The 23,381-nt window shown below is 40.7% G+C and overlaps 1 protein-coding gene across 4 annotated transcripts in view; it reads right to left on the bottom strand.

Moving 5' to 3' along the window:
* LOC127419935 (intermembrane lipid transfer protein VPS13D-like) overlaps nt 1-23,381 on the bottom strand; it is a 69,717-nt gene that overhangs the window by 22,646 nt on the left and 23,690 nt on the right. For 3 of the 4 annotated variants that reach the window (XM_051661759.1, XM_051661758.1, XM_051661760.1), the window contains 27 exons: nt 22,375-22,490; nt 22,071-22,283; nt 21,717-21,988; nt 21,500-21,633; nt 21,234-21,389; nt 20,921-21,122; nt 20,420-20,494; nt 20,121-20,318; nt 19,941-20,030; nt 19,387-19,527; nt 19,139-19,264; nt 16,966-17,040; nt 15,875-15,980; nt 15,620-15,772; nt 14,279-14,414; nt 14,010-14,057; nt 13,766-13,916; nt 13,444-13,660; nt 13,101-13,348; nt 11,250-11,441; nt 11,011-11,137; nt 10,687-10,829; nt 10,470-10,600; nt 10,138-10,313; nt 9,911-10,034; nt 461-696; nt 116-218 (listed from right to left, as the gene is read on the bottom strand). In XM_051661759.1, coding sequence (XP_051517719.1) covers nt 116-218; nt 461-696; nt 9,911-10,034; nt 10,138-10,313; nt 10,470-10,600; nt 10,687-10,829; nt 11,011-11,137; nt 11,250-11,441; nt 13,101-13,348; nt 13,444-13,660; nt 13,766-13,916; nt 14,010-14,057; nt 14,279-14,414; nt 15,620-15,772; nt 15,875-15,980; nt 16,966-17,040; nt 19,139-19,264; nt 19,387-19,527; nt 19,941-20,030; nt 20,121-20,318; nt 20,420-20,494; nt 20,921-21,122; nt 21,234-21,389; nt 21,500-21,633; nt 21,717-21,988; nt 22,071-22,283; nt 22,375-22,490 — 4,089 coding nt within the window. The remainder of the gene's footprint in view (nt 1-115; nt 219-460; nt 697-9,910; nt 10,035-10,137; nt 10,314-10,469; nt 10,601-10,686; nt 10,830-11,010; nt 11,138-11,249; nt 11,442-13,100; nt 13,349-13,443; nt 13,661-13,765; nt 13,917-14,009; nt 14,058-14,278; nt 14,415-15,619; nt 15,773-15,874; nt 15,981-16,965; nt 17,041-19,138; nt 19,265-19,386; nt 19,528-19,940; nt 20,031-20,120; nt 20,319-20,419; nt 20,495-20,920; nt 21,123-21,233; nt 21,390-21,499; nt 21,634-21,716; nt 21,989-22,070; nt 22,284-22,374; nt 22,491-23,381) is intronic. The other variant, XM_051661762.1, reaches the window with a different exon arrangement.

Below are 23,381 nucleotides of genomic sequence, written 5' to 3'. Positions count from 1 at the left end.
GTTGGAATGACATGGGGAAAATAAATGATGGAAGAATTTTAATTTTTGGGTGCACAAACCCTTTAATTGTTATCCTTGAAACTGGCAGATTCAATGCTAAAACATGTAAGCAGACCTTTTTCTTCAGTATGACTCTCTGAGTTTTTGTCTCCACATCCAGAACCAGTTCAGAAAAGTTGACCGCCCGCTTCTTCCCCACTGGTCTCTTTCCTGCATCTCTGTTATCAAATTAAAATGTCAGCCTCAAGTGTCTCTTTACTCATATTTATAAACACAGCAGCTTGAAGAGGCAATATGTAAGTGTGGCAGCTAATGAAAAGATTCACATTCAGTTTAACATTAGTCAAATTACTTTGAGTTAACAGAATGTGTCACAAATTTTCTGAACAGATTTCACAAAATTAGTGAACTACAGATTTTCAGCATAAGATGGTATGGAGAGGGCTGGTGGAGAACTTACTCAGAGAATGTGAAGGATGCAGCAATGTAGATGAAGTTCTCATAGTAGAGCTTGTTGTATTCTCTGAAGAAGTTCATGTCAGCAGTGACCTCCGAGGATCCGGCTCCTTTCACAATGAGAGTGAGGTATGGGGGCAGGATGGGTTCATCACAGGCATAGTCCAGCACTGCACCAGCTTTTACCTCAGTGCGCAGCATGATATCGGCCACCCCATGTTGCCAGAACTGGATAGGCACCTGCAGTAGAGAGGACAATGAGAAAATGAGCAAATGCTACAATTAGATCACATATGAGGTCATATAAAATTATTGCTTATCTGTCACAGTAATTTTTTTATATTTACAATTATTTTACCAGTTCAGACCCATTAAGACCTGCACTTTGTATGTCAGTGATGTTCTATATACAAAATGACATGTCGCCGTCCCACATCAATTATGTCCTCCTCAAGCCCTTGATAGATCTTTGTGGATACACAGAGTATCCCCTTAAAGTGGTGTCACACATGCAGACTGTTTTGCTGAGATCTTGCTCTCTTCAGTCGGAGGTATGACACACTTGCCAATACAAAATGGTGGAGGGGTGACACACATACCAACTCACCGCAACACTCTCTCTGATTCCCTGTCACGTGGAGCTTGCCGAAATAACAACAGGAGTACAACGTGAGCATAAACAATTGTAATAGAGTGATTTAGAATGTGTTTCATGGAGTAACATACAGTGTCAAGAAAAAAGTATGTTAACCCTTTGGAATTAGCTAGTTTTCTGCATTAATTGGTCATGAAATGTGATCTCATCTTCATCAAAGTCAAAAGTATAGTCACAGTGTGCCTAAGCTAACAACACAAACAATTACAGTCTTTCATGTCTCTATTGAACACATCCCAATAAACATTCACAGTGCAGTGGAAAAATCAATTTAATAACTGGTCGATCCTCCTTTGGCAGCAATAACCTCAACCAAGTGTTTCCGGTAGCTCAAATTAAACATGCACAACGTTCGGAAGGAATTTTGGACTATTCTTTACAAACTTTTTCCAACCAACCTGTGAATGTTTGAATAATGTATTCAATATGTACAATAATTTGTGTGTTATTAGTTAAAACAGATTGTGTTTGTTCATTATTGTAACTTAGATGAAGATCAAACCAAACCAAACCAAATATATACACAAATGCAGGTAATTCCAAAGGGTTCGCATACTTTTTCTTGCTACTGTGCCTAATGAAAGTATTTGATTGTGTATTTATACCCCCGAGGCTTGCCATAGAATGCATGTCAATATACAGCTTTCAGTGAGTAAAGAAATTACGTTCAATAAAAACAGACAGTGGTGCATCCGCATCTCTCATTTCATTTGTCATTTATGCAAGAAAAATGCAGGAAAACACACGTGGTGACAGAATCACTATGGATTACAATCAGTATTTGTGATGATATGCAGCTGAGTGCAATTGCAGATGAAAACATTGAGATCAGCTGAAATTAAAGAAGAAGCTCATTGTTCACTTAAGGAGAACACAAGAACTTGCCCTGGTGACAGAACGATTTTTTTGTCATGTTGGATCCTTTTTTCCCATTACTGGAACCATTTACTCAGCAGAAAGTCCCGACAGTCAAGTGACTAACGACCTCCTGCTGGCAAACGCTAATGCGTGCATCGTCTCTCCCCACCTGGCTGGCGATTGTGTAAATGAAGCTCACACCTGAAAAACACTGAAGAAATCGGCTAGTATGATGCCGGCTTTAGCCAAGCAAAAGAACCCTCGTGCACACCTTAAGCTGCTGCCCAATGGCTCTGGGGAAAGGCCAATATCACTGTTGGCATTATCAGGGGCTGTATTACAGAAACATCCTAACTCTAGAATCCTATGTTATTTGTAAGTAATCATGGTGATTTTTCAGTTAGAATCCAAATAATTTCTATTCAACTTGTCAGACCTTAACTTTAGGCTTACAATGTATGGAAAGTACAGAAATATGGACCCAGGTCTTTAAGACCATCACAGGGACAATCTGCTCTGTCATCATAAGCTACCAGAAGTCAAAACCCTCAATGCTACCCATTAGCTTGATTTAGCCAATTGTAACAGCCACAATAGTAGTGGGGTTCTCAACAAAGCACATGACTGACAGCTGAGCTAGGCAAACACCTAGTCTTCACCAATAATGTATGTTGAAAAAACACACATGACACCTCACCTCACACCTGAAATTTTGGTGTCAGAGACTGCATAGTATATGCTAGAGTCATGTTGGAGCTCACAGTGCCTTGGGAAGAATGCATGGAAGAGTGGAAGAGGAAAAGATGTGGATATGCCAAAGATAAGGCTGGAAAGTGAGGTGCTGCCAGTCTGGGGCAGTTCAACTGTAAAACTTACACTGCACTCCACAGAATCACCAAGACTGCAGAAAAAGCCTACAGGTGGATCAACAAAGTGGATTTGTGTGATAAGCTTTCTAGGGTTTGATCAACCTCTGCTGGGTATCCAGGACAAGGGTGTCTCATGTTGAAAGACCTGAAACACCTGAGGACTCAGAGCTGAACTGAGAAAGAAAAACCACCTGCAGCAGAGCTGTCAGGTGTAAATTCAATGCTTGACAGATGAATTGACTGATAAAGTCATGCCAGGGGGAGTAAAAGAGCCATTTTGTACAACAAAAGCTTTATTTCCACCTTTTGTAATAGCTATAATGGTGTCTCGCTAAGTAAATTTAAAACCACAGATGGATCGTATGACAGGAAAACTGGCTTAGGGGTCGAAGAAAGGTGACAAACCACATCAAACCCCAAATGATGGTAATATGGTTTACAGGTAAACTTTGTATGTAGAATGTACTTTATTTTGCTTGGCCAATTCTTGTATTAACTCAACAGGCGGTCCGTGAACCACTTTTTGTGGCCTGTGTGACGTTTTCATGATAAGAATCAATTTTCTAGATAATGGACGGTAATACTCAGTATCTCTATTACTGTATAGTCATAGAGAAAAAATAAATAAATGGATGTAAAGAATGAATTGAACCCAAAGACACTTTATAAATGTGATTATTGGCTACTTTATGTTACATGAGTGCTGCGTCAGTTTGTGTGCGCTCAGTCAAACATACGCTCTCCAAGTCTCTCTTCCACACCCACTCATCACTGCCCCAGTGCGTGCTTGCAGGTGTCGGGTGACAAACCCATTTAAAGAACTCAAGAGAGATGCCTGTCGTGAACAGGAATAACAGAAAAAGGTTTATCTTGAATTATGGCGTTGAGACGTATTCTCCCAAATTCTTCATTTTTTTGTGATTTGTTTACTTATGATAAAAATAAATAAAAAAAACTAAAAGAGGTTAATCATGGATAGTAATGATTTCTCATTGAAGCACTTTTGGAGCTAGTACATCTCTAGTGTATTTTTGTGTGTGTGTACCGAATTGTGTGTGTTTACACTAGGTAGCCATTGAGTCATGATGATCTTTGACAGTGACAACAGAATCATATGACAGCAAATTATATTGGCTTTCTATTTATGGCAATAAATGTTGACATTTCACAAAATTACATTTTTTGTCATTTTTAGTGTGGGGCATTCTGCTGCAGTATATGGCCTATTTATAAAAGTGTGGATCTTTGAACAACAACAGCAACAAACATACAGCATATGATTATTTATTCATAAATACAGTGCCTTGAAAAAGGTACTAGGTCCCTGGAGCAGTTTAAACAATTGTTTGTGTCAGATTCAAAATGTAGGATAAATTAAAGTATGACCTTTTTTCCCCAGCTGGTACACAGTATTGTATACCATGACAATGATTATTATTATTATAAATCTCTTAAAACAAAAGTGTAAAACAAAAATGTTGAGAATAAAAAAATAAATAAATCTAGAAGCCTTTGTCAAAAAAAAAAAAAAAAAAAAGGCCATGCTTGCCTGTAAAGACTTTGCAATACTTCACTTGGGAGATACTGCAAAGATGTGGCAGAAGGTTTTATGGTCTGATGAGACTAAAGTGGAACTTTTAGGTTTAAAAACTAAACAGTATGTGTGGTGCAAAGCCAACACTGCACATCTGCCACGTAACACCATCCCTACAGTGAAACATGCTGGGTGTTGCATCATGTTATGTGGGTGCTTTAAAGCAGCAGGGTTTGGCAATCTTGTGAAGATTGATGGGATAATTAATGCTGCAAAATACACAGGGATTTTGGATAAGAACCAACTCCCCTCTACCAGAAAGTGTAGAATTGAGAGGAATAACTATCTCAGGTGGTGCAAATCATTTGTGTGAAATAACGGTTGGGGGACCAAGTACTTTTTCAAGGCACTGTATACACACACACACATACATATATACATACACACCAAGCCTTGGTGGATTCAGGTTGTAACCAAACCTCTATTCATCAATGCTTGGTTGAAAATGGGGCACTGGGTTCAAATAATCGGGTTAAGGTGAGGTGTGTGCACATGGATATTTATGATTATCCTGCAGTGATCATCACTATTCTATTTCGGGGTCAAAAGCATAATACTGAGGCCGTAGTTAGTTCCCGCCTAACCCATCCACTAATTTTGGGTACTAATTGGCCGGCTTTTCCCAAATTGTTAAAGGGGTTATGTGTGGATGGATCCTGTAATACAGTGGGACGGTATGGGGTGTGCAATGCGCTGATGGGGGAGGCGGAGCCGGGGCCGTCTACGTCAGCTCCGTGTCAGGATGACGTAAGGGAGGGGGAAGCCTTGGCTTGTGTGGCGTGTTAGACGTCATGAAGGAAAACTGGGAGGATGGACCTTCACAATGCAAAAATTAAATTAAATTCATTCTTGACCTGAGAGCAAAACTCCACACTCAGGGGCGTTTATCACAGGAGAATTTGCTACAGGCACAAGAACATCAGTCCCGACTGTATAACAGGGGAGCTCGGCTACAGGAATTTGCACCGGGAGATAAAGTACTTGTATTACTGCCCACATCGAGCTCTAAATTACTCGCAAAGTGGCAAGGGCCCTTTGAGGTCACACAGCGAGTTGGGTAAGTCGATTATGAGGTAGTGCGTACAGATAGGGGCGGGCTCGTCAAATTTATCACCTCAATCTACTAAAACCATGGCGATTGTAGTTCCGGAAAGGGAGGAGCTCGGCCTGGAGGGGAGTCTAAAAGCCAATCAGTTCACCCCCCACTTGCGGAGATCACCTCTCGGCGTCACAACGTACAGAGGTTGCCAGATTGCAAAATAATTTCTCTGACATGTTCTCGCCTCTCCCTGGCCACACTAATTTCATAAAACACCACATCGAGACAACCCCAGGAGTAGTGGTACGTAGTCGTCCCTACCGCTTACCCGAACACAAGAAAAAAGTAGTACGAGAAGAATTAAAGGCCATACTCGATATGGATGTAATAGAAGAATCCCACAGTGATTGGGCCAGCATGGTGGTTCTGGTACCTAAAAGCAATGTCTCTGTCCGGTTCTGTGTGGATTATAGAAAGGTCAGTGCGGTGTCAAAATTTGATGCTTATCCAATGCCTCGTATTGACGAACTGCTCGATCGGTTGGGCTCGGCTCGCTTTTATTAGACACTGGATTTGACAAAGGGATATTGGCAGATCCCCTTAACGTCGATGTCCCATAAGAAAACAGCCTTCTCCACACTGTTTGGATTACACCAATTTGTGACCCTTCCGTTCATTTTGTTTGGGGCCCCAGCTACGTTTCAGCATCTTATGGACCGAGTCCTCAGACCGCATGATGCGTATGCCGCTGCTTATTTGGATGATATCATTATTTACAGTAATGATTGGCAGCGGCATATGTAGCATCTGAGGGCGGTTCTGAGGTCACTGCGACAAGCGGGGCTCACAGCAAACACGAAGAATTGTGCAATTGGATGGGTGGAGGTATGGTATCTGGGGTTCCACTTGGGTCATGGGCAGGTGCGACCTCAAATTGATAAAACCACAGCGATCGTGACCTGCCCGAGACCCAAGACCAAAAGGAAGTGAGACAGTTTCTGGGGCTGGCCGGCTACTATTGAAGGTTTGTGGCTAATTTTTATGACGTCACCAGCCCGCTGACTGATCTCACTAAAAATGGAGCCCCAGACCCGGTCCAGTGGACGGAGTCATGCCAACAAGCTTTCACGCAGGTAAAAGCTGCACTTTGTGCGGGCCGCTTCTGCATTCCCATGATTTCTCTCTACCTTTTATTTTACAGATGGATGCATCGGACGGGGGGCTGAGTGCTGTTCTGTCCCAAGAGATGGAGGGGGAGGAGTGCCCGGTGCTGTACATTAGTCGAAAGCTTTCTATAAGAGAGACAAAGTACAGCACCATAGAGGAGGAGTGTTTAGCCATCAAGTGGGTGGTCCTCACTCTCCACTACTATTTGTTGGGACGAGCATTCACCCTCTGTTCAGACCACCCCACACTCCAATGGCTCCACCGCATGAAGGATGCCAACGCCTGGATCACCCGTTGGTATCTGGCACTCCAGCCATTTAAGTTCGAAATGGTCCACAGATGGCTGTCGCGGACTTACTCTCCAGAAAGGGGGGGGGGTCTGGACGGTTCCCCCGGCCTGAGTCGGGCGGTGGGGGTATGTGGAGGTGAGGGTGTGGTCGAGCGCCCGTCTGGGTAGAGAGAAAGCGGTAAGGACATCCACCTGAGATGAATTGTGACTAATTACCATCGCTATGTTCACAGTGAGAGTTGGGGGAGATAAAAAGATGGCCACAGAAAAAAAGGGTTCACAGAGGGAGGAGAGAGAAGACCAGAGTCTTCATGTCTGTCCCTTAAGAGAGAGAAAGAGCCTTGTGTTGTGTGAAGCTGAAAAGCAGACTGTTTATTTGAGTGACGCTGAAAAGCCGTCTTGTATTTTGAGTGAAACTGTACAGCGATTGATGGTTATTTGTTAATAAAACAGACTCACATGATTTGTTTAAACCAGTTCCCGCTTCCTCCTTTATCTGCCCAACCTGAACCTTTGTCACACAAAGTAAGTTTTTAATACACATTTGAGTGATTTTGAGAAAAAAAGGAGTTTGGTTTACCCAAATTTTTAAATAAAAAATAACTAATTCTCTCCACAAATGTCATGTCAAAAATATTCAACCCCCAAAGTCAGTCATTTGTGGAGCATCCTTTACCCTTAATAACATCAAATAAATGTTACAGGTAAGTGTTCTCAGGCTTCAGACACCTCTCTATTGGAATCTTTACACATTTCTCATGAGCAAAAGCTTTCAGCTCATTGACATTCTTTGGTTTCTGTGCTGCCACTGCTTCCTTCAAATCCCAACAAAGATTTTCAATGGGATTTTAATGATGGACTGAAAGGGCCATTCCATCAAGGACATTCCACAACCATTCCCTGAATCAGATTTTGGATAACTTGGATGTATCCTTGGTGTTATTGTCTTGCTGGAAAGTCCAGTGATCAACGAGCTTCAATTCACACACTGAAGGCATCACATTTTTGCCAAAATGGCCTGATACCATAAAGAATCCATGGTGTCAGTCACATAGTCAGGATAGCCATTCCTGCAGCTGCAAAACACCCCCATAACAGGACTGACCCACCTCCATGCTTTACCGTGGGGATGGTGTTGTTCTTGTCATTACCTTGTCATCTTACTCCAGACATACTGCTGACCCATGGGTCTAAAACTCATTTTCAGTTTAGTGTCACATGTCTATAACACCTTCCAGGACTCCACAGGCCTTTCCAAATTCCTTCTTGTATATTCTAGTCAACATTTCCCTTGGTGAAGTTTTGCTTTCTTCCACACCCAAGAAGGTTGCTGTTGTACCATATTATAAATATGTATGAATGATGCTGCCAACTTTGTCTATTGGAAATTGAAGTGCCTTGGAAATGTACTTTTAGCCATGACCTTTCTTGTGTAATGAAATAATCTCCTCTATTAGCTTTTTTGACAGCACATTTTTAATTGCATTTGTTTCATAGAAATGCATTTTTGCTTACAACACTAAATTTACATTTTAAAACTTAAATAAGTATCATTGTAGTGTGATGGTTTCATTTTGTTTTAAAACAATTACTTGTGTAGCCTTACCGCAGAGACATAGCGTGTGTGGAGGCTTCACGCTATTTTCCGTGGCATCCACGCACAACTCACCACACGCCCCACCAAGAGCAAGAACCACATTATAGCAACCACGAGGAGATTAACCCAGCGCGGCTCTACCCATCCTAGCAACCAGGCCAATTGGTTGCTCAGGAAGCCTGACTAGATTCACTCAGCACGCCCTGAAATCGAGCTTTCGACTCCAGGTGTGGTAGTCAGCGTCTTTACTTGCCGAGCTACCCAGGCTCCCGACATGGCTGTATTTAAAAAAAAATCCTGCCATTTAGAAATATTAGGTTATATATTCACACTACTGATATAGATGTAATCTTTAAAAATTCTGGGTCATCAGAAAAGCTTACCTTTGTAAATCCTTACTGTCTTGGGGGGGTTGAATAAATTTGGTTGCAATTTTATATATACACACACACACACAGTATGTTTTTTACTTTTCAAAGAACTACACTTTTACAAGAATTAAGTTATATATCTATACATAATGTGTTTATTTTATTTTTATTCTTTTTAATTACATTTCCATACTGTACACTACCGGTCAAAAGTTTTGAAACACTCATTCGTTATTATATTTTTTTTTCTTCACATTTTTGAATAATAGTAAAGTCAGCAAAACTATGGAATAACATAAATGGAACTATGGGAATTATGTTGTGCCTAAACAAAATCCAAAATAAATCAAAACTGTGTTATATTTTAGCATCTTCAAAGTAGTCACCCTTTGCCTAGAATTTGCAGAAATGTACTCTTGACATTTTCTCAACCAACTTCTTGAGGTATCACCCTGGGATGCTTTTTAAACAGTATTGAAGGAGTTCCCATCTATGTTGGGAACTTATTGGCTGCTTTTCTTTATTATTTGGTCCAAGTCATCAATTTCAAAAACTTTTCTGCTTTTTTAAGTCCTCATGGTCACGTAGTGGTTCGCCTCAGTCTGGGTGGCGGAGGACGAATCCCAGTCGCCTCCGCGTCTGAGACATCAACCCGCGCATCTTATCACGTGGCTTGTTGAGCGCGTTGCCACGGAGACAGCGCGTGGAGGCTTCACGCCATCCACCGCGGCAACCACGCTCAACTCACCACGCGCCCCACCGAGAATGAACTACATTATAGTGACCGCGAGAAAGTTACCCCATGTGACTCTACCCTCCCTAGCAACCGGGCCAATTTGGTTGCTAAGGAGACCTGGCTGGAGTCACTCAGCATGCCCTGGGATTCGAACTAGCGAACTCCAGGGGTGATAGCCAGCGTATTTGACCAATGAGCTACCCAGGCCCCCTTTGTAGAGATACTCTTAATCTTAAATGTTCTGAACTGTTCTACAATATTTAATGTGTGCCCTCTTACCTCAGAGATATTATCTATGCGGAAGGGTGGAGGCAGCTGGTCAGTGTCACTGAATGAGATTTGATGTGTTGCACCTTTCAAAGCAATCTCAGCACGCAGGAAGAAGCAGTTTCCCAACGTGTCCCTATGGAAGAAAAAAATGCATCTATAAAATTAAGAACTTCTCCTTTAGTCATATTCTTCTCTATTCAAATCTAGAGATTTGTGCATTTGGTGGCACTGGTTACCTCATGTTGATGTGGAAAGATTTGGGCTTGTTGACCTCAAAACCTCCAGACCAGGTACAGTTGGGTACATCCATGAGACGGACACAGAGAAGCTGATCATAGTCATTTCTGGGCCAGTGAAATACAACACTGGAGCCTGGCAGAGTGGAGATATAGCCCTCTGGATTTGCTATGCCCTACAGCATACCAAAGCACAAACATGTTATAACAAACTGGCAGCAAAGAGAGACCAAAAAACCCTGAATATTTTTGTTTTAAGGTTCATTGGAAATATCTAAAACATAAGTGGCATCAGATACAAAGACAAGCACATTGAAATTATTGGGTCTCACCTTTCCTCTGGCAAATTCCCTCTGAGAGAAAGCTAACTTGTGAGACGATCGATTGTCAAGCAAATACCGCGGGGCAAAGGTCACAATGTGGGTGTCAAGATAACGCCCCTTTCCTTTTCTCACATTTATTCCTATAATCAGATATTACATTTCATGTTAGCAAATACAACAGTGCAATAGATGCGATCTAGAATATGTGAGATCCATTCCTTATTACCTATATTATAGATGAGTCCTGGTCTGTTGCCATGCTGTATTACTTTGACTGCTCTCACTCCACTACCACCATCCAGAGAGAAACCCTGGCACCATCCTGGAACACCATCTGGGTGAATCCCTTTACCAATCCGCATTGTGCACCTGATTAACAGAGAACAAGACTTTTGAGCAGTCTATTGAATAAGAGTTATTCAAGTAGTGAAATTACATTACTGCAGTGTTAGTTAATGAATAAATGTCTCTGGTGATGGTAATTAAATGAGATGTATTTAATAAGCATCTGATCAGGGGGAATAGTGGTTTTGCCATCCCCTGCACTCACATATTGGGCTGCTCTTTGTCGGTGTAGCAAAAGAGTAAAGGGCTCAGACTCCTGGCTAACTCATGCTCTTCGAACTGCCCAGCGGCATCTGTTTTTCCATTGTCCTGACGGAAGATCAGAGGTAGCCCTGCAAGTGTGACACAATAACCAATGAAAATATTACAGCTCTGATGTAGTACAACAGTGTTTTCTGTTTAGATCATCAATCTATGGTCAATGTATTTAGAGATAAAGCCTACCGGTCTTGTTGACGAGCCAGTAGGGAGCAGAGATGAGGATTTTTAGTGCTCCATGGGCTCTGAGAATAATCCGTATGGTTAGGCAGAGCAGCCGTTTGTTTACATCATATAGCCGCATACGCACAACATAGTTCTGTGTTCCGGAAGGAATGAGCAGCTCCTTACACTCAGGAAAGTTCTCTAGGAGCACACCTGAGAACGAATACCACACCCATGAAGCTTTCTAAACCATGCCACTTGTAACTCTTTAAGGGGCCGTTCAGACCGAACATGCACTTGTGCAAAAAAAATTTAAAAATTAAAATTATATATATATATATATATATATATATATATATATATATATATATATATATATATATAATACTGTGCAAAAGTTTTAGGCATTTAAGATGTTTCACAAAAACATTTGTCTTAAGATGGTTATTTATATCTTCAGCTTTAGTGTGTCAATAGGAAAAATACATTTTAGACTCCCAAACATTCATTTTTCAAATAGAACAGAAGAACAGGCCACTCTGCAAGAGATGGCATTGCCCCCACAGAGCCCCCCACTGAACATAGAGTCAGTCTGGGATTACATGAAGAGACAGAAGCAAGAACTGTAGTGAATTCTCCAAGAAGCTTGGTACATCCTATCTGCCAAGAAAAACTGTGTCCAGGTGTACCTAGGAGAATTGGTGCTGTTATAAAGGCAAAGGTGCCCACACCAAATATTGATTTAGCTTTTTTATGTTTACTGGACTCTGAATGATGTTAATTAATAAATGAAAACTATTTAAGGCACTATTTTTGAAGACATCCTCACTTTGCAACATTTTTCACAAGTGCCTAAAACTTTTGCACAGTACTGTGGGTATATATATATATATATATATATATATATATATATATATATATATATATATATATATATATACATACAGTACTGTGCAAAAGCCTTAGGCACATAAGAAGTTTCACAAAAACATTTGTGTTAAGATGGTTATTTATATCTTCAGCTTTAGTGTGTCAATAGGAAATATACATTTTAGACTCCCAAACACTACTTTTGTAAATAAAATAGAATAGAAGAACAGGGAGCCCTGCAACAGATGGCACTGCCCCCACAAAGCCCCCCACTAAACAATGTGTCAGTCTAGGATTACATGAAGAGACAGAAGTAATAGAGACAGCCTAAACAGATAGAAGAACTGTGGTGAATTCTCCAAGAAGCTTGGAACATCCTATCTGCCAACAACCATGAAAAACTGTGTCCAGGTGTACCTTGGTGAATTGGTGCTGTTTTAAAGGCAAAGGTGGCCACACCAAATATTGATTTAGCTTTTTTATGTTTACTGGACTTTGAATTATGTTAATTAATAAATGAAAACTATTTCAGCCAAAAATTAACTTTTTGCTTCATTTTTCTGATTTGACATTAAATATAGGTCTAAATGGAGTCTAAAACGTTTTGTGATGGGATCACAAAAACCACATACAAATGTGTTCAAAAACGCATGTGATCAGATCGCATTTGAGGTGTAAACGCTAATCCATCCTGTATGCATCCTGGCAGCAGTAAGGCACCGGCCCCTGTCAATCAACTGCTGCGCTTAATCAAGAGTTTAAACTTTGCCGTTTACGAGTAGCTTTAAAAGGAATATTAAAAAGCGGATATATAAACAATCACGGGAGATTCACAGATCTTCTTTAGTGTGTCTGATATTGACACAGATGAGAAGCACAAACACCGAGCTTAAAGCGTTAACCTGACAAGCTATGAAAAAATGATAAAAATGCTATGAACTGCCCCAATGCACTTGTTTTAAGAAAAATAGATTTGAAAAATGTGTATGTACTCTAGTTCACCTAATTCTATGTTTTGCGATGTGTCTGCTGCATGCAGCACTGCCTCCTTGCTCGGTTTCATGGTTCCCTTGATCGAGGTCCCTTTGATGTAGTAGTTGAGGTCGCATGGCAGAAGGTTGGCCAGCACCAGGGTGGGCAGCAGATAGATGGTGTGACCCGGCTGGCGGTAGATCTGATTTGTACCTCCTGCCACAGTTTTGGCAGGCTGCTGTTCGGGGTAGTTCTCTTTCTTAATGACAACACAAAACCTATAAAGGAACAAAACTATTTACAACTGAAGAAAATACCTTGCCTGGGTACCTTCATACCTGATATATTTTCTATGTCATCAACCCGTTTTTACCTGAAGCTACGTTTGAGCTGGTCATCAAAGTCTACTGACTGGCACTCCCTCATGCTGCTGCTGACCTCGCCAGGCCGTTCCACAGTGGTCCAATGGATGGGTACTTTACAGAAGAACAATCCCAAGCCTTTAGGTCTCGCCTGCAGCCTCCAAGAGGTCAGATGGAGAGGGATGGGCAAGGCCTCTCCAGGCAGGATGGGTGGTAGGACAACAGGTTCTACAGGAGGTAGACAAGTTGATGAATAGACAACTTTCAATGACAAGTTGATGAATAGAAAAATACAGGTCAATACAAGTGAAAACAGTAATCAAAACCACTTACTGTCTGGTGCAGAGGGGCTATCTAGTCGCACTTCCATGGGAACCTCAAGGCGATTCTTCACTGTGAGAGCAGACTGGACTGTAATTACTTTCCGTGCACTACCCTCCATGGTAATGGAGAAAACCACTCTGACAGGCGGCAAAGCTGAGAACTGAACACAGAGATTACAGACTGTATATACACACCACAAGCTGGAATTATTTAAAGTGCAATTATCTGAATGTCATGAGATATAAACACTTACATATACATGAGGGTGTATGATGTTGGTTCTGCTGATTGGGCTGCCAACCTAGAAAAACCACATACATTTTTTAATGAAAACTACTAAAAGATACTGAATTTCAAAATAATAAAATAATGAAGTAGAAAAAAATCATTACGTTTAGAAACCCAATAGAGAAGACTTCAAAAATAATTTTATGAATTATTAAGTAATTAAAATATTCTACACACAGAATAAATCCTCGGAATTTACACAGATTATAAATTGTGTGACGCATTAACACTCACAGTGCTCGAGGGGTTGTTTCGATCAGGGGCAGCGTAGCGGAAGAACACTCCAACCTTGTCAACTGATACTGGCTTCACCTGCTCCCAGCCCACCACACGCACCAGCAGCTGGTGCAGTTTCAGCTCATGGGTATGTCTTTGTTCAAAGCACATTATTAGTAAAGAAGTATGAAGTACTCATATCATTGTATCAAAAGCATTGAAGTGTTTGTTAAAGCAAACCGAACAGTAAATAAATAAGCCTTTAAAGATTTAATCCAGATTACAGGTTTTTAAGCAGGATTGCGGAAAAGCTAGTGTAGAAAACAGAGAGTGGGGCAACTCATTTGAAGGGTACAGGACAGGTGACCCAAAAACTTGTTTGCTTGTAATTTAGCAGATGCGGTTCATGCAAAATGACAGAACACGGTAACAGGTCCCTGGAGCAACCTGGGGTAAGTGCTTTGCTTAAGGGTACAATGTCGACTGAGCAGGACTCAATGAAGGATTTCTGTATTTCTCTAGTTTCTGGGTCACCCCTGCCGGGGTTCAAATCTGTAACCGCAAACATTCATCACCTCTAGGCTATGAACAATCCCAGAGTTGGAGAGCTGCTGTAGTTACAATCCAATCCTATTATAATTGTGCCCCTGAGCATGGCACTAAAACCCACGTTTCTCCAGAGACTCTCTCTGCAGCTTTTGTCCTACAAGCTACTTTGGACATAAAGATCTGCTTAATATTATTTCATGACATTTCAGGTGTTGCTTTTATAGACAATTCTGTCAACGCAGCACATTTCATGGCTTTTCAAAATACAATGTCAAAATTCAGTGCTTGATTAGTTTAATGAACAGTGGGTTCTCACTGCGAACTCTCACTGGTCCAAAATCAAGCTTCTCATAACAGCACATAAAATATCAAAAATGTTCTGATTGGCTGTGGTTGTGCCACCTCGCACAGTATAATTAATTTCAGTGTGGAGAGACCAGTGGCCTGCTGCTAAAAGTCTGGTTAGGATACGGTGTAAGGGTACCTACACCCTAAGGTTTACACTGGGTCAGAGGACACTACGATTCCACTATGTTTGCAGAAACTGATACTCCGTCATGCGACAAAAAGTTTCAACACACAGGGATCAGTTGACCAATAAGAATTTTGCAGAGAGTTGTGATTTCGGAAATCCAATTTGCTGTATTCCCTCTTGAATTCCAACTGACCTGGCTCTGTCTTCATCTTCAAAAAGCATCTTGCGCATTCCTATCAGTTTAAAGTTACGTCACAGCCTTCTGTGCTGTGTAGGTGCCCTAATGTGTTATGATCTATTTTATTCAGATGTCTTAGATAAAAACCCTCTTCTACCTGTGTCTCAGTTTCTCCCGGGCCTCAAACTCAAAAGGGATCTCCTCTCCTGGCAGCACTTCTCTCCACTGGCTGATGTTGTGTGTATCGTCTGTCCCAGACCCATGCACATCAGATATGGAGTCAGCGCTACTGCTGTGAGACAGTGCCACTCTGTGGACATAGCATTGTGTATTTTCCCAAACTAAAAAATTTAGTTCACATGTTGATTATCTTACTGTTTCAATTATAACATGATATGGAAGCTCCTCTGACCTGGTTGGTGTGGTAGTGAGGGTAGCAAACAACATAGTACAGCCAGTGTGGTTGCGTAAGGCATAGGGGACAAATGGTTGCCTCCTCTTGGAGAGCTTCACATCCGCTGAAATGTGGCATGAACAAAAATTAGCTACAAGTTTCACTCAAGATAATGGGCGATCCCAGCTATATTGGATATTGTGCACCAAATGCTGATTTTACTAAAGAAAAACAGAAGCAAACTTGAATATGATGGACACAAAATGTTTTGTATGCAAATGAACAGGAACTACATTATAGTTATAAATGACATTTTCAGTAACAATATATCGTGACACAATAATCACAAAAAAACTCTGTAAAAAAGCATGGTTTAAATGAAAAGATGAAAAGAGAAAAAAAAAGTCAGCACACCACAGCTATAAAAATAGAAACATTTATTATAGTGTTCTCGCCTAAGGTAACGTTTCGAGCCCACAGCTCTTCATCAGACAATAAAAACATTCAACGGTCAGCCCTTATATACCCCAGAACAATCAATCAATATACATCACATGATTAACAAGAGATTAACAAGTTTGATTGTTTATTCTCTTTTTGCACGTTGAGGCATCATAACATTTTTTATCTCTGGTTAATCGTGATGTATATTGACTGATTGTTCTGGGGTATATAAGGGTTGAACTTTGAATGTTTTTATTGTCTGATGAAGAGCCGTGGGCTCGAAACATCACAATTGGTGAGAACATTAATAAACATTAATACATTTTTCTATTTTTGGAGCTGTGGTGTGCCAACTTTTTTTCTCTTTTTGTCTGATGCCTATTTGGTCGGGCACCCACACTGAGATTTTTTTGCCGTTGGATGTGCGTGCTTTTGTTAATTTCTTCTTAAATGAAAAGATGGCCTCATAAACTGCTACTGAACACAAACATGTTTAAATTATAGGGTTAGGGGTTAGGGTCAGGGTTAAATTAGGTGTTAGGTTTAGAACAAAAGTCCAGAACTGAGAGAAAGAGGAGTGAAGTTCTATATCCTACACTGTACAACACCAAATAAAATGATCTTCTGTCTTCATTAAAGTTCCTCTACCCATCTATGAACTGTACCTCGTGCATGAATCTGCTGCTCAAGACAAGTCAAGCTGGTAGAGCTTCTAGTTCTAAGGTAGGCAAGAGGAAGACCTGACAGTGGAGAGAAAGGGTTAGGGAAAAGAGAGAGACATGCTAGGAGGCTGTGGGAAGAGGAGTGGAGACGCATATGGTCAAAGAGTAGGGTAGAATGAGACACACACACATTATGGTAGTATAGTCTGTGATCTTATCTTTAAGTATACTTTGAAAACTATTGATTGATCTGCATTTGAACTAAAGATTAGTCACTAAATCAACATGATATGAAAACTTCTGTTGATATTAGTTGCTCAAAGGCATTTTCTGGATATCAACAAAGAATCGACCCCAATTTAAACTTTGTGACTAAATTTAAAATACATTATTTGAAGGATTTACTAAGGGTTTTTCTCAAACTGTTCAACAGTTACCTAATCACAGTGGCAAGAATTTTTCCAGTAAATAATTGGAATTAGCTGGTTTTCAGTATTAATTTGTCATAAAATGTGATAACCTCTTCATCAAAGTCACAGGTATAGACAAACACAATGTGCTTAAGCTAACAACACACAAACAATTATAATCTTTCATGTCTTTATTGAACACATCCCATTAAACATTCACAGTGCTGTGAAAAAAGTAACTGAACCCTTGGACCTAATAACTGGTCGATCCTCCTTTGGCAGCAATAACCTCAACCAAGCTTTTCCAGTAGCTGTGGATTAGATCTGCACAATGTTCAGAAGGAATTTTGGACCTTTCTTCCTTACAGAAATGTTACAGCTCAGCCATATTCTTAGAATGCCTGGTGTGAATGGCTCTCGAGGTTATTTCACAGCATCTCTATTGGGTTAAGGTCTGGGCTCTCACTGGGCCACTCCAAAAGGTGAATTCTCTTTTTTTGAAGCCATTCTCTAGTGGATTTACTTCTCTGTTTAGGGTCATTGTCCTGCTGCATCACCCACCCTGATATTATCCTTTAGGATATCTTGATAAATTTGGGAATTTTTTTTCCCCTCTATGATGGCAAGTTCCAGGCCCCGAAGGAGAAAAGCAGCCCCAAGTCATGATGCTCCCTCCACCGTACTTTACCGTTGGGATGATGTTTTCATGTTGGTATGCTGTGCCCTTTTTACGCCATATGTAGTGCTGCATGTTCTTCCCAAAAAAATTCAACCTTAGATTCATCAGTCCACAAATAATTTTCCCAGTTGGGGTGCAGAGGGTCAAGGTGGTCTTTGAAAAACTTTGAAAGCAGTGACTTCCTTCGTGGTGTCCTGCAAAGCGACCATTTATGATCGTAGGTCTTCGGAGATCTCTTTTTGCAAGGCAAGGTCCACGTCAGCAGATGCTTCTTGTGAATTGCAAACTTAAAATGTTTGAGTGCTTTTTATAAGTCAAAGTAGCTCGAACCCACACCTCCAATCTTGTTTCATTAATTGGATCCCAGGTTTCCCAGCTCCTGACTCTACTTAGTTATTGTTGCCGTCATTAGCATAGGGGTTCACATACTTTTTCCAACCTACACTGCGAATTTTTGAATGATGTATTTAATGTGTACAATAACAATAAAATAATCTGTGTGTTATTAGTTAAAACAGATTGTGTTTGTTCATTATTGTAATTTAGATGAAGATCAAACCACATTTTAAGACAAATTTATAAATAAATGCAGGGTTCACATACATTTTCTTGCCACTGTATATGTTTAAAATTAAGCATAAGATATATAGTGAGGTCCAAAAGTCTGAGACAACATTGAAATTAGGGATTTTATCATTTAAACCTGAAAATAAAAAGAAAGTTTTCAGACTTTTTACAAATTAAAAAGTTATGATGTAAAATGAATAAGAAAATTCTGACAACATGGATCAGGTTTTGCACAAATTTAGCCAACTTGACTGCATGTTGCCATAACAGCAAAAGGGGGACATAACACATTCTAAAAAAATTAAAAAAAAATACATTACTTTTTTTCAATTAAACTTTTACTCAACCTTATAATGAAAATTTTATTAATTCAGAAATTAATGTAAAAGTATTTTCACTAGTGGTCTCATACATTTGGAGCCAGCTGTATAAACCTCTAATGTCGACAAGTATGTAACATACAGTGCTGCAGTGCAGTTATTCTTTTAGAGTCCGGGCTAAGCAGATGGCTGTTACTCACTCTGGCCAAAGGATGGGGGATCCACTGACGATCCCATCCAGGAAAGGGCAGGGGAGGACTGTGGCGACTGCTCGTCTTTTTTGCAGTAATCTGCTAACCACGAAGTCTTGGTGGTGCTGTACTGCTCTGTGTCAGAACGACAGGCCCACAGCAGGGTGTTAGAATTAACACACCACTCATCAATATGGAAGCAAACATCTAGAGAAAAGCATGGAGCCCTATGAGTGTACTTGACCCAGAGTAAATACCCAGTAAAACAGAGGTGATGTTGACATCCAGCCTCTGCTTGGCTCGAACTCCAATCTTAAGACGTGGAGGATGGAGCCGGCCTGCCGCCTGCCGCTGCCAATCCAGAAAACACGGCCAGGGCTCGATGAACGGCTCCCAGCCTGTACACACAAGAGTATGTATGTGTGTTAATGTAGGTAGGTACATAGACAGACATCGATTGGACACTTAGTTCACTACTCAATACTTGAAAATGTATCCAAATCAGTGCAACTCCAAACCAACAAGATAAATGTTATTTGAACTGAACAAAGGTCTGAACAGCTTTTGAGACAATACTAAGATGCAAGGGTGTAGGCAGGATTCAAGTTTGTAGTTTGGGTTGGTGTACAAAACACAAGGCCTACAGGCTAATTTAAAATCTGCCACACTGATATTCCTATTATACAAAATGTTGCACTATGAAGAGTGTGCATGAGTGCCAAGTGGGTGGGGCTGGACCTACCCCAGCCCACACATATGCTATGCTATTTTTTTTTTTTTTTTATGTGTTATGCACATGCTGAGATCTCACCTGAAAGTTCTCTGTTGTAATAATCTGCAGACAGAGTGAAACTAGCCTTGCCTTCTTGCATTGATCCAATTCTCTGGAGAACACAAAGACCTACAATGGAAGGGAAAAGCTGTTATGTGAGTTTTTACTGCCTGCTTACAATATGCGTGTTTGAGTGTTACTGTATGCAGTCATCCTCACGTGAGAAGGTGAGCTCTGCCAGTGGGACGTCACAGTCCAGGCAGTCATCGATGAAGCAGAAGCACACACTCTCAGCCTTCACCTCCACTCCGGAGAGGGGAGGAACCGAGTGGCTACTTGAATCCGAGTCAGCTCTGCTACGGCCAGACATGCTCTCTGCGTTCTCCCACAGCCATGTGGCAGCTTGGTCCAACTGACCTGTAATTCACACACACATATACCATTCTTAAATTCACATTTGTAATCATTCCATTAAAGAAAAATTATCTGGTTCCACGTAGACAAGAGCACTGCTGTACCTTTACAGTGAATGAGGGCCCGCCTGCAGTCTTCCTTTCTGAAACCAAGGTCCTGTAACCGCTTAAGCTGACCTTCTAAAATCACATATTTAAAAAATATTAGCACAGCTGTTACCTAAAACCTTTAGATGTTTAAAGGGATAGTTCACCCAAAAATGAAAATTCTGTCATTATTTACTAACCCTCATTACTCACCTTTACTCATCACCCATGTTGTTCAAAACCCATATGTTTTTCTTTCTTCCAAGGAACACAAAAGGAGATGTTAGGCAAAATGTTGTCCTCAGTCGCCATTCGCTTTCATTGCCATTTTTTTTTTTTCATAAAATGAAAGTGAATGGTGACTGAGGCTAACATCTTGCCTAACATCTCCTTGGAAGAAAGAAAAACATATAGGTTTGGAACAACATGAGGGTGAGTAAATAATGACAGAATTTTTATTTTTGGGTGAACTATCAATTTAAGATATTTGAAGGACATGTTCTTTCTCAGTGAACAAACCCAGTAAGGCCTCTGTCTTGTGTCTGAAGCTGTCTTTTGGTTTGGATGGAGTGTCTGTGCTGGCAGTGGATGCTGTATTCTCAGCTTCTGCGGCAGTGTCTGAAGGGCCAGGAGACCCTGTGGTGGGGATGGACTTAGCTATTGCCAGGAAAAGCTGCACATCGTTGTAGGAGAGACGGATGTCAAGAGCAGGGAACTGTATCTGTGGAGTGGAGGGAAACAAGATTGAACCATGTATTTAACATATTTTACAGGTGAAGAAATTTTTTTTTAAAGACTTTTCATCCTTGACCTGTTTCAACTGTATACTGACCTCCAGGAGTGGTGGAAAGTCCTCTATGTTGAAGGCATCCAGAAGTCCTGAGCTGCTCTGGTACGTTGGGCTTCCACAGAGCTCCACCTGTACATTGACAGGATCAATGATAGACAAAGCGGTTTCCTGCTCACTGCCCAGTCGACAAGAGAACACCTAAACGGATGTGGAACAGAGACAAAAGCAGATATAAAATGTCAGCATGGATTGATAATTTTTATTTTCTGTCATGGATATGGTGGAATAATTGGTGTCCAGGGCATCACCTCAACGCCAGCTAGGCTGCCAGAAAAAGGCCTGTCCAGAAGTCGAGGCTTGTATGTAAGCACAGTGGTGCCTTTCAGGATGATAGCATTGGTATCCAAACATGAAGAATCCTCGACAACCACAAACTCCGTCCCTTGGAAAAAGTCAGCAGACTTCAGTCAACCCCATTTAAGTGAGAGTGTGATAGTAAATACCACAATATTGATAATGTGTTACCTGTCACATTGATCTTGACCTCCAGGTATTTATCTTGAGTGACTGGCACAGTGGATCGCTTAGTGACCACGCCACTCTTGACAGTTTTGGGCATGACAGCCCCTGTGCTGCCTATGTCACTGCTGCCACTGGGCCAGTGCTGGTGGGAAAGTGCGGCCCCTTTCTCCACAGGCATTCGCAGAAAGTCCTTCACCAGCTGCAGCCAATCAAAGATAAGGAAGACTCGCAGATTGTTTAAAACCACAGTGAAGCTTGAGGAGTCCCGCGTAGATCTGTTAGACAGAGAATATGAAAGGAATAAAACAAACGTTTACTCTTCAGATGCATTTAAAATAGATTCAGGAGCAGGCTTACCTGTAATGCAGCTCCAGCTGCAGGGAGGCTCGGTTGGTGCCAGTCCTGGAGGGCTGCAGAATGCAATCAAACACATTGTGTTTGCCTTCTGTGGGACCACTACAGCCAGTAAATCGAGTGTCATGGGCCAGAAGTGAATGAGACACCAGGTTCACAGACTTGGAACCATTGGAGAAACTCTCAAACAGGAGCTTAGATTTCATGAAGTCAAATCTAAAAGAGCAAGAAATAATTACCCATTTGTTGCACTGCTTACGAAACAGGAAAGTGCAAAGCAATAAAATATTCTCAACTCATCAAGTACCTAGCCAAGGAGTGGTTCTGACCGGTGGATTTGTGGTTGTTTAGTAACTCCAGACTGACATCTTTCATGTCCACCAGAAGAGAGAGGCATGTGTACACATCACCACTTAACACGGTCTGCAGTGACAAACACAGAGGTCAATGATTCACATTTACACAGCCTTTAAATAAATCATGACAAGCTGTCACTTCACTGTAAAATGTTTAAAACAGGGCTGTCAATAAATTAAAATAATATAAGGGATAGTTCACCCAAAAATGAAAATTCTCTATCATTTACTCATCCTTATGCCATCCCTGATGTGTATGACTTTCTTTCTTCTGCTGAACATAAACGAAGATTTTTAGAAGAATATTTCAGCTCTGTTGGTCAATACAATGCAAGTAAATGGGTACCAAAATTTTGAAGCTCTGAAAAGCATATAATGGCAGCACAAAAGTAATCCACGTGACTTCAGTGGTTAAATCCATATCTGCAGAAGCGATATGATCGATGTGGGTGAGAAACAGATCAATATTTAAGTCCTTTTTTTACTATAAATTATCCTCCCTGCCCAGTAGGTGACAATATACACGAAGAATGCAAATCGCCAAAAACAAAAGAAAGTGAAGATCGATAGTAAAAAAGAACTTAAATATTGATGAGAAAATTCTCATTTTTGAGTGAACTATCCCTTTAAGCATGATTAATCTCATGACTTTCATGACGTTAACATGATTAATCTCAAATTCTGTATTTGCTGACACTTGCCCCTATATTTTATTCATTTACAAATGTAGTGCATTCAGTTTTAATGCATATGAGGTATGCAGAAAATAAAGTAATCACATTTGTGCCACTAAACAGCAGCAGTCCACATATCTTCTTATTTAACATTCATATCATCTACCGTGTGTTTCACTTGCAACAAGTAAAATGTAATACTCATTGAGTTTCAATTATAATTACACTCCACCAAACAAAGCCTGCAAATGACTTTGTTTTGTTAAAAGTCCCATTTGCATTTG

The sequence above is a fragment of the Myxocyprinus asiaticus genome, chromosome 29 (assembly GCF_019703515.2).
Source record: "Myxocyprinus asiaticus isolate MX2 ecotype Aquarium Trade chromosome 29, UBuf_Myxa_2, whole genome shotgun sequence".
Classification (NCBI taxonomy): Eukaryota; Metazoa; Chordata; class Actinopteri; order Cypriniformes; family Catostomidae; genus Myxocyprinus; species Myxocyprinus asiaticus.
This window is presented reverse-complemented; position numbering and strand designations above follow the sequence as displayed.